The 11,501-nt window shown below is 41.6% G+C and overlaps 1 protein-coding gene across 4 annotated transcripts in view; it reads left to right on the top strand.

Moving 5' to 3' along the window:
* Positions 1 to 1,686: 1,686 nt before the first annotated feature.
* CCDC180 (coiled-coil domain containing 180) overlaps positions 1,687 to 11,501 on the top strand; it is a 101,868-nt gene continuing 92,053 nt past the window's right edge. For 2 of the 4 annotated variants that reach the window (XM_077147592.1, XM_077147566.1), the window contains exons 1-5: positions 1,687 to 1,733; positions 1,936 to 2,169; positions 2,286 to 2,433; positions 3,795 to 3,985; positions 5,540 to 5,628. In XM_077147592.1, the coding sequence (XP_077003707.1) occupies positions 2,365 to 2,433; positions 3,795 to 3,985; positions 5,540 to 5,628 (349 nt within the window). In that variant the 5' untranslated portion in view covers positions 1,687 to 1,733; positions 1,936 to 2,169; positions 2,286 to 2,364. Of the gene's footprint in view, positions 1,820 to 1,935; positions 2,170 to 2,285; positions 2,434 to 3,794; positions 3,986 to 5,539; positions 5,629 to 11,501 lie in introns of all 4 variants that reach the window. The other 2 variants (XM_077147574.1, XM_077147584.1) reach the window with 2 other exon arrangements.

The following is an 11,501-nucleotide window of genomic DNA, read 5'->3' as shown; positions in this document are numbered from 1 at the left end:
TCCTAAGGTACCATCTACCGGACTGGGGTTATGTGGATCCACTAACTTTTACTAGGTCCAGCCCAGCCTATTTTTCCTCCAGGAAGGGATGAGACACAGCTTGCTATTTATTCAGCTGAGTTCCAGATGAATTAGGTGATTTGGTTTGAATGTCAGACTCTTTGCAAATTATTTGTTTTGTTCTTGCCCAGCACTTATAGTTTAATTCAAGTAAGTTAAGGGTGCAAATGATGGGGCCCCATTGCACTTTGCCTTAGAAGAATGAGCGAGAGAGGATTCCAGCCTACCAGGTGAATGATACCAACATCCATACATTTTAACTAATAGGATCCCCCAGGCCTTCCCAGATGTATAGAACATTAGAGCTCAAAGGGTCAAACACTACACACAGTAGGTGTTCGGTATGTGTCATTGAACGAATGGATGAGTATTCACTAGTACAAAGGTCCTTGATTTGGTGTCCATGGGTTCCCAGGTGGTTTTCAGGGGCCCAAGAAACTCCCTCAAATTGTGTGCAAATTTCTGCATCTGGGTATAGTATTGAAGTATGGAGCCCAAATATTCATCAATTTCTCAAATGACCCATATAGATTAAAAAGAAGAATGCCCCCCCCTCCTCACTTACACTTGAGGTCACTGAGGCTTTTAAGAGGGGAGAGATGGCAGTGAAATGCCTAAGGATATCAGCACATTGGTGATAGCACCGGGCCTCAAAATCAAAGCCTCTTTCTCTTCTCCAAGAGGGTGCCCAACAGTACCCCCCTTTAAGTCCCTGTGCCACAACAAACAGCACCACCCACTCACACTCCTTGCCAACAAGTTACTTGGCCATCTGGAAGTATCATTCATGGGTATCCCACCTTCTCGGTGATCTGGGAGGGGCAAACCACCCATTGAAACCCCACCACTTATTCTTTGGCCTAAAATAGCAGGTTCTTCTGGAAGACCCAGGGGCTCAGCATCATTTCCTCAGCTGATGGCCTGCCATCTTATCTGGCACCAGAAGTCTCTTCATGGCAATTTATCACCATCTGGTGTGATGCAAATATTGGTTGACTATATAGCCCCTCCCCCCACTAGAATCTTCCTCCATGAGATCAGGTACTTCCTTTATGCTTTGCTGCTTTCTAGGGACCTACAACTGTGCCCAACACACAAGGGGCTGAAAAAATTTTAGTTAGATGAGGAAATATTGCAAATTTGTATTTATCCCAATCAAATATCCAATCAGGTGGGCATTGTTCTCTTTTACAAAGAGACATACTAGAATCGAAGTAACTTGCCAGAAGTAAAGGTGTGAGTAAATGTTTGAACATCGTTCCTTAGAGTTCAAAGGCCAAGGATTATTACCCTGTGCTACCTCTAGAAGAAGTTGGTTTTAATCAAAGCAAAGAAGATAGGATGGAATTTCCTGAACATAATGGCGTGGTGCCACAACTCAGATCTCCTACTAGTTTTCAAAACTTTTAACATGCTGCTCTGGACGCTGTGACAGACCAGTGGGATCACCCCTAGTACAGTTGAGAAACAAGGCCAACAGCAAAGAGCCTGGCTAGGAAATCTCCTACCCCAAGTGTAGCGCCCCCGTTGCTAAAGGCAACCGGTTACCTTCAGGAGGAGCTGCAGAAGCCCGGCGAGCGCGTCTCCCGCCCCGCCCCCGCGTTGCCTTGGAGACGACCACTGCAGCGGTTGTGGCTGGAGGGCTGTGGGGACTTGAGCGGTACTTCCAGAAGGTGGGGCGCGGCGGGGCTCCTGGGCGCAGGGGCTTCCCTTCAATCCGCCGAAGCCGCGGCTCTCCGGGACCTGCCAGGGCTCCGGGGTGGGTGTGGGTGGGTGAGTGGGGGCGGGGGATGAGGATGGGGAGAAGGGGAAGTGGGGGTAATAGGAGGGTGGGGGGCTGCAGCCGCGAGGCCGGGACTTCTCCCCACACTGTAGGCTCCCCGTTAAAGTCACGGGAATCGGGCGACTTGACCCTGTCTCCGCGCCCGGCGGGGTCGGCGGCGTCCAGGAAGAGAGGGGTTCGAATCCCAGCCGACACCTTGGGCGCGTTACCTTGTCCCCCGGGAGAGCTCAGGAGGCTGGAGCACAAAGCGGTCATGTATTATTCGAGCCGTGTGGGGTTTGCGCAGCGGGAAGAGCCGCCCTCCGCGGATTCTGTTCCTGCCTGAGGTTTGTTTCATTTTCCCCTTCCTCGCCCTCCCTCCGGGGCCGCCTTCGCACCCCGGGCACAGTGCACTTGGGGCGGGGGGGGGGCGGGCGGTGACGGGCCTGGATTTCCCCTCCAGCTGGTCCGAATTGAGACTCGATCCAGACAAGTTTCCTAGACAACGGCTTCCTGACAGGAACAGCCGGCCGGCGGCCAAGATGTCTTCGGTGGGGCGGGTGACGCAGGTTCCGAGCGGGAAAGTCTACCAGCAGATCTTCCAGGCTGAGGTAGGCCCCGCGGCTCGCCGCACCCTCCTCTCTCTCCTGCACCTGCCCTCCAGCCGCCCCCTGCTGCTCTGCCCCCGCTCTCCTCTTCCTTCTGCTGCCCGCATTCCCGCAACCTCCCAAGTTCTCCGTACTCACAGGGCTTTCCTGGGGGGAAGCCAAGAAGTAAAAGGTTGTTATATTACTTTGATTTTAGAAATAATTCCTAATGGCTTTTAAATTGTATGGATAAAAATAAAAGTCTACTCTTGAAAAATTAGAACATTTAAATTAGTTAAGGATAGCCAGAATTCATCTTTCCATGCCCTGGTTATTTTTCCCATGCATGAAAATATCACTGTTTTTTTGTTCCATGGAAAAAGGGTTTGGTTCTACACCAGTGTTCTCAATGTGCTTTTTGCCCTTTAGTAGTATCCTAAGATCCTATCCCAGAGCAAGGTGAGTTTATCCATGACCTCGGCTCACTGCTTAAAGCAGCCTGCTCTGTGGGTGGTCCATGGTGGCTCAGCAGGCAGAGTTCTCACCTGCCATGCCAGAGACCCGGGTTCGAATCCCGGTGCCTGCCCATGCGAAAAAATAAAATTAAAAAAACAAAAAGTAGCCTTGCTTCGTGGCCATTTGGGTTGTTGAAATTGCATTGTGATGTGTAAAGCACTTTACAGACTAGGCAAGGGTGGGAAAAAAACACACAGACCTAAACTCTTCTTTTGAAGTTTTGCATTACTAATTTTAAAAGGATTTTCATTCCTAATTTGAGCCTTAAATAATGCCCTCTATAGAAGGTTTGAAAATTATAACAAAGTTTTGTAACACCAAAGAAAGAATTAAACAAACCACTCACTTGATCATGCTCCCCATAAACAACAAGCCCTTCTTAATCTTTTGGCATATTTCCTTCAGTCATTTCCCTATGTGTTTTCAATTTTGATATTATACAGTATACTTTTGCTTATAATTTTTAATTTAACTTTTAATTTATATTTTTACAGTACATCTTCATCAGCTTTTCACCATCTCATAATTCTTTGTAGGTCTTATTTTTAATAACTTTATAATATTCCATTGAATATTGAATATCATGGTTACTCAACCAATCCCCTCTTATTGGACAGTTCCATTTTTTTCCCAGTTCCTCATCATTATAAAAACTTTGGCCTCATTTAGATTTCTTAAAGATGCCCCTCCAGAGTGGCCCAAAGGCCATCTGAGGCAGTGGAGAGCCCTCCTCCAGGGGGTGTGGTGCAGCCAAAGTGCCTTCCTGGTGTCAGCTCCCACCTGACCCTCTAAGAGCAGCAGGCAGCACAGTCAGACTGAGGGTGCTGGGGAGTCTGCGGCGCTGACCCCCTGGGCTTTCCTGGCTTCAGGTGCAGTTGGTCCGCTCCCTGGCAGTCAGCAGAAAGCGGGCAGTGGAGCATTCTGTGACCCCAAAGAGCGGGAGGACACCCTTGATGAAGAAGGTAGACATTCCTGAAGGAGAGATGCTGTCTGCTCGACAACAGAACTGGGTACACAGCCTGCCCAATGACTGGGCCACGGAAAACCCTGTGCTCTACCGGTACGTTTTGCTGTCCGGCCACACCCCACATCCCAGGTGTACCTTTAAGTCTTCAGAGGCCAGAAAAGAGCTGAGACAAGATGAGAACCAGGTGGGAATGAAGCCTGAGATACAACGAGGGAGGTCAGAATGCCTGTCTTTTAAAGATTGTTTGCTTTACCCTACCCCCTCCATCCCCCCCAATAATTATGATTGAGCACCCTGGGGCCAGGCACTGGGGATGGGTGCCCACCCTCATGGAGTCTGAGGCCTTAATGATAAATAAATAAGCAGTCTCACCTCATAACACCAACTTGTGAGGAGATTCTGAAGCTGAGGTAGGGGCTGTGAGAGGAGGAATTTCGGTAGAGACATGGAAGGTGGGTGAGGGGATGAATGGGGACGAGGCTCTGAAGCAAAAATGCTTTGGTCAATTCCAGAAAGGAGAAGAAGGTCTTTAGGGCTTAGGAGAGGAGTGGAAAATGAGGCTGAATGAGGCCTTGCAGGCCACATTAAGTATCTTGGACTTTGTTGTAGTGAGCAACTATTTTGCATTTTAGGGTTCCTCAGGCTGTTGTGTAGTAGATGAGGGGTGGAGACTGTGAGAAAAAGCAAGGAGATCAGGAGGAGCCCTCACGGTTGTTCAGCCAAGCTTGGTGGTGGCCAGGAGAAGGGTGGACAAGTGTGTTTTGGAGGCAGAAGCCACAAGAACTAGTGCTGTATTAGACAGGGAAAGAGGGTCCTGGGAGTCCCAGGCAGGCGGGTCAGAAGCTCTACTTTGAGCACGTTAAATTGAGATTCCTAAGCAATCATTTTCAGCTCCCATGGATCAGACTCTTCAACTAAGGAAAAAAGGAAAGGAAAAAGAGAAACTGCCTCTTCCCCACAGGGCTCTGGTGGGAATAGGGCTGAGTGGGCTTCCCTTAGCCTCTTCAATCTCTGGTCAAGCCATAAACTCCTGCCCCAGATTGGGACTCTGGAAAAGAGTCCCTCCTCTACCTTCCTTGATTTCCCCTTTTCCACTGTGTAGTCTAGCAATCCTTGGCCTAGGGTCAGATACTGACCCAATGCTGAGTAGTTCTCTACCCTGCCCTGATCTTTGAATTTCCAGGGTAAACTTCCCCAAGGCTGCTGACCCTCAGAGCCCTTGGCTGTCTATAGATGGGCAAATCCACAACCCACACAATCCTTGTCTTGCCCTGCTGGGGAACTCGAGGTTCGGTTTCCCGTGGACCCCTGCCTGCTGCACTGGGCCTTAGAGTCACAGGTACATGGTGGAGTGCCAGGGCTGCTCCTTGCTGTAACTTCTCCATACTCTCGTGTCTCCAGCTACTTGTAAGATGCTGAAGGAGCAAATGATACACGCTAAGTACTTGGTAAGGGCCTGGTCTATCAAACTGGTAATAATAGCCCCTCTGAAGCTCAGTTTCCGCAGGTGGAAAACGGTTCACTTGGTTTGCACCAGAGCGTGAGGGTAGAGATGGTGTCTTCCTATGTAGAGACCCACAGTGTCTGCTCGTAGGAGACAGTCCCAGGTGCCGAGGACTGTCCTGTTCTCCCTTCCTTGTGCTTCAGGGAACAGAAAGCAGCCAAGAGGGAGAAAGCCCAAGAGAGTGAGAGCACCATCGCTGCCCGAGAAGTCAGGGGCCTGCAGGACACCATAGGTGAGCCTCTGTTCGTGCCGGGAGGGGCAGACCTGGGATGGGCAAGAGAGAGCCTCAAGGGTGGATCTCCTGGGAGCTCTGTGGAGGAAGCACCTGCAGCTCCAGGTGTCCTTTCTGCTCAGCAGCATACAGGGTTTTCTCACCTTGGGTGGCCAGGTGTCGGAGGCGTGGTAGTGGCAGAAGCCCTGAGCATTACTTGCTTGCTGGGTCCCTCCCATGTGGCACCCAGTGAGTGCTGTGGTGGCGCAGGGCAGGGCAGGAGTTCCCCGGGGCTATCGTCTTAGCTGCCTTCATAGGTCAGGTTTGCTTTTCACATCAGAATGCTGTGAACCTAGAGAGAAGCTCGTTTGCTTGTCTGGTTTGGGGCAGTAGCTTCCCCGCAGCCAAAAAAAAAAGGGAAATGTAAAGGGCTTTTAACTTCCCAGGTCTCATCTTATCTTAAATAATTACTTGAAATTTAAGAGAGAGCTACAATTTTTTATCCTGAATGATAGGTTTTAGGGATTTGTGATAAAAACTCTTACATTGTTTAAGCCAAAAATTAAAAAAAAAAGACTTCTCAGTTAATTTCATTAGATGTTTTGGATCTGAGATGCCTTTTTTCCTTTTTTTAAAATTGTAGTAAAATGTACATAACATGAAAATCATTTTCAAGTGTACAAGTCATTGACATCAAATGCTTTGTATTATGTTACTTTCACAATCCATTTCTAGAACAATTTTTATCACCCAAACAGAAACTCATGCCTGTTAAGCCATAACTCGCCATCCCTGCCTCTTCCCAGCACCTGATAATCACTATCTACTTTGTCTCTATTTTGCTTATTTAAGTATTTCATGTAAGATAAATCATACAAGATTTATGTTTTTGTGATTGGCTTATGTAACTCAACATGATGTCTTTAAGATTCATCCATGTTGTAACATGCATCAGAACTTTGTTCCTTTTTATGGCCGAATAATATTTCTTCATATATGGTACCACATTGTGCTTAGCCATTCAATGTTGACGAACATCTGGATTGCTTCTACCTTTCTGGCTATTGTAAATAATGCTAGTGTGGAGATTGATATAAAAAATATCTTTTTTAGTCCATTTTCAGTTCTTTGGGGTATATTAGTAGAAGTGGATTGCCAGGTAATCTGGTAAATCTAGGTTTAAATTTCTGTGGAACCACTAAACTGTTTTCCACGGCGACTGCACCACTACCCATTCACACCAGCAATGTTCAAGGGTCCCACTTCTCTGCATCCTTGTCAACACTTATTATCCATTATTTTGTAATAGCCATCCTAGTGGATGTGAGGTGGCGTCTTCTTGTGGTTTTGGTTTGCCTTTCTCTAACAGCTAATGACATGAGCAGTTTTTCATTGCTTTCTGGCTGTTTGTGTTTCTTCTTGAAGAAATGTCTATTCAAATCCTTTGCCCATTTTTAAAATTGTGTTTGTCTTTTTATTGTTAAGTTGTAGGATTACTTTATATTTTCTGAATACTAAACTCTTATCAGATATGTGATTTGCAACTATTTTCTCCCATTCTTCAGGTATTCTTTTCACTTTCTTAATAATGTCTTCTGATCCATAAAAGATTTTAATATTGAGGAAATCCTGTTTTCTATTTCTTTTCTTTTTTTCCTTCTGCTTTTGTTGTAAATCCAAAAATCCATTACTTAATAGATGGTCCTGAAAATATTACCCTATGTTTTCTTCTAAGAGTTTTATAGTGTTAGCTCTTATATTTAAGTAGTTGCTTCATTTTGAGATCATTTTCATATATATTGAAAAGTGGGGTCCACATTTGTTTTTTTTCTTTTGCATGTGTATTTCCACTTGTTCCAGCACCATTTGTAGAAGAGACCATTCTTCCCTCACTGAATGAATTTGGGACCTTGTTGAAATCAATTGGTATAGAGATGTAGGTTTATTTCTGGACTCTCAATTCTATTCTATTTGTCTATATGTCCATCTTTATGCCAGTACCACACTCTTCTAATTACTGTAGCTTTGTAGTAAGTTTTGATTAGGAAGTGTGAGTCCTCTGCTTTGTTCTTTTTCAAGATTCTTTTGGCTATTCAGGTTTCTTGCTTTTCTATTCAGCTTTTCTATTCCTACTAAAACAGGCTGTGGGAATTTTTATAGGAGTTACACTGAATCTATAGATCACTTTAGATTGTATTGACCTCTTAACAATATTAAGTCTTCCAATCCATCTACATGGAAAGTCTTTGCATATATTTACATGTTCTTAAATTTGTTTCAGCAATGTTTTGCAGTTTTCAGTGTACAGGTCTTTCACTTCCTTGGATGATTTATTCTGAGATATTTTATTCTTTTCGATGGAATTGTAAATGGAATTGTTTCATTGTTTTCTTAATTTCCTTTTCAAATTATTCATTACTGGTGTATAGTAACAGTACTGATTTTTTTAAATGTATTTATTGTAAACCTTAAGCAAACAGACAAACATTCTTGACATACAAGCATTCTATATATGGTGTAAATCAGTGGCTCACAATATCATCGTATAGTTGTATACGGGATATGGTATATATGAATTTTTTTCTATTTTCTTTTTTATTTCTTTTGCTGGAGAGCTACAGATGTTCAAAAAAAATGATCATGGTGATGAACAGTACCGATTTTTACATATTGATCTTATATCCTGCAACTTTGCAGAATTCATTTATTAGCTCTTAGTTTTCTTGTGGATTCTTTTGGATTTCCTGTATTTAGGATCATGTCATCTGTGAATAGAGATTGTTTTATTGCTTCCTTTCCAATTTGGATGGCTTTTCTTTCTTCTCTAATTGCTCTGGCTAGAAATTCCAATACAACGTTGAACAACAGTAATGACAGCAGGCGTCGTTGTCGTATTCCTGATCTTAGTGGAAAAGCTGTTTGTCTATCACTGTGCCAGTTTTTAACTATTGTGCACCCCCAGAAAAGCCATGTTCTTTAATATTCATGCAGTCTTGCTGGGTGGGATCTTTTTCATTGTTTCCATGGAGATATGACCCACCTAATTGTAGGTGGTAACTTTCGATTAGATAGTTTCCACCGAGATGTGTCTCCACCCATTCAAGGTGAGTTTGCTTACTGGAGCCCTTCAAGAGGGAACCATTTTGGGAAAAAGGTTCAGTGCCTACAGAGCCCACACAGCCAGAATCCTTTGGAGATGTAGAAGGAAAACACCCCCAGGGAATCCTTATGAAATAAGAAGCCAGTAGAGAAAATTAGAAGATGTCATCATGTGCCTTCCCAGCTGACAGAGTGGTGTTCTGGACAGCATCGGCCTTTCTTGAGTGAAGGTAACCTCTTGCTGGTGACTTAATTTGGACATATTCATGGCCTTAGAACTTGTAAACTTGTACCTTAATAATTTTCATTTCTGATACATTACATTCCAGCAGCTTTAGCAAACTAAAATAATCACCATTGAGTATGCTGGTAGTATGTATTTTTTATAAATCATCTTGAGAATGATTCCTAATTTCTATTCCTATTCCTAATTTCTGAGAGTTTTTAATCATGAAAGGTGTCAGATTTTGTCAAATGCCTTTTCTAGCATTAGTTGAGATGATCATGTGTTCTTTTTCTTCATTCTATTAATGTGGCATTGCCTTGATTTTTTGTTGTTGATTTCAGTTGTTAACCTACCCTTGCATTCTTGAAATGAATCCCATTTGGTAATGGTGTATAAACATTTTACTATACTATTGGATTCAGTTTGCCAATATTTTATTGAAAATTTTTGCATCGATATTCATAAGATACATTGGTCTGTAATTTTCTTTTCTTATTTTTTCTTTTCCTGACTTTGGTATCAGGGTAATGCTCGCCTAAGATAGAAGGGTTGAGGGTAAGTCTTTTGTGAATGTTTGGTAGAATTCAGCAATGAAGCTTTCCAGTCCTATACTTTTCTATTTCAAAGGTTTTTCATTACTAATTCAATTTCTGTGCTAATTTAGGTCTGTTGAGATTTTCTATTTCTTCTTCATCATTTTGGGTAATTTGTCTATTTCTATGAAGTTGTCCATTTCATGTAGGTTATCTAATTTGTTGGCATATAATTGTTCATAGTATTTTCTTATCCTTATCATTTTTATAAAATTAGTAGTAATTCCTTTCTTTCATTTCTGATTTTTGTTATTTGTGCCCTTTCTCTTTGTTTTCTTTATCAGTCTAGCTAAAAATTTGTCACTTTTATTTAACTTTCTGAAGAACCAACTTTTGGTTTTGTTGATTCTCTTTATTGTTTTTCTAGTCTCTATTTCATTTATTTTTACTCTAATCTTTACTTCCTTTGCTAACTGTGGGTTTAGTTTGATCTTCTTTCACTAATTCCTCTAAGTGTGAAGTTATGTTATTGATTTGTGATTTTTCTTCCTTTGTAATATGGGAGGCCTATATTTACAGCTATAAACTGAGCATTGTCTATCCTGTATCCCATAGTTAATGTATGTTGTTTTTTCATTTTTATTCATCTTTAAGTATTTTCTAATTTCCCTCGTAATTTCTTCTTTGATGGCTTGGCTGTTTAATTTCTAAATATTTGTAAATTTTCTTTCTTCTGTTGATTTCTAGCTTCATTCTATTGTGATGAGAGTAGATACTTTGTATGATTTCAGTCTTTCTTAATTTATTAGGATTTGATTTGTGGCCCAATGTATGGTCTATCCTGGAGAATGATCCATATGTACTTGGGAAGAGTGTATATTCTGCTGTTGTTGGGTAGAGTGTTCTATAAATATCTGTTAGGTGTAATTGATTTATAATATTCAAGTCCTCTTTTTCCTTATTGCTCTTCTGACTAGATGCTCTATCAGTTATTAAAAAGTGGCACATTGAAATCTCTATTATTTAGAACTATCTATTTGTCCCTTTAATTATGTCAATTTTTATTTCATATATTGGGGGCTCTATTATTAGGAGCATATATGTTTATAATTGTCATATCTTCTTGTTAGAGTGAACCATTTATCAATATATAACATTCTTCTTTGTCTCCTTGACTTGAAGTCTATTTTGTTGACTTGAAGTCTGTTTTGTCTGACAGTAATATTGTCACCCATTTTTTATTACTATTTTCATCTTTTTACTTGCAACTTCTTTATGTCATTATATCTAAAGTGAGTCTCTTGTAGACAACATATAGATGGATCATGTTATTTTTTATTTAACCTGTCAATTTCTGCCTTTTAATAGGAGAATTTAATCCATTCACATTTAAGGTAATTATTGATAAGGAAAGATTTACTAATGCCATTTAGCTATTTATTTTCTGTATGCTTTACATGTTTTTTTGGTTCCTTGATTACTCAATTCCTGCCTTTGTATTTAGTTGATTTTTTATAGCACACCATTTTGATTCCTTTCTTTCCTTTTCTCTATATATTATAGTTATGATTTTGATAACTTCTTAACTATAGCATGTACTTGATTCTCAGGTTAATGTTACAAATATGACCTTCTTTTGAGGTTCCTGTATCTTGTTTTGTATTGATTTTAAAGATCTGGCATAAATGTTGAAGAGGGAAAATGACTGTGCAGCAGTTGTGATAGGAAATAGAAATGCTTTTAAAAATTCATGATTAATGAGGCCAAATAAACCAGTGAATAAAAAATGGAATATATCTGTTCTTTCACACCTCCGGAAAATCTACTTTCTTTAACAATAGATTTTAATTCTGCTGCACAGTAGAATCACTTGGGATGCTCTTTTAAAATTATCTTTGTCCAGCCTGATATCTGGATATTCTTATTTAATTGCCTGACCAGGCATAAGTATTTCTTGAAGTTCCCCTGGTGATTCTAAAGTGCAGTCAAAGTTGAGAACCACTGTTCTAGAATACTCACTATCTATTTTATTTTTG

Source organism: Tamandua tetradactyla, chromosome 2 (assembly GCF_023851605.1).
Source record: "Tamandua tetradactyla isolate mTamTet1 chromosome 2, mTamTet1.pri, whole genome shotgun sequence".
NCBI classification, from domain to species: Eukaryota; Metazoa; Chordata; class Mammalia; order Pilosa; family Myrmecophagidae; genus Tamandua; species Tamandua tetradactyla.
Note: the sequence above shows the minus strand (reverse complement) of the source record. Positions and strands in the feature narration are given on the sequence as shown.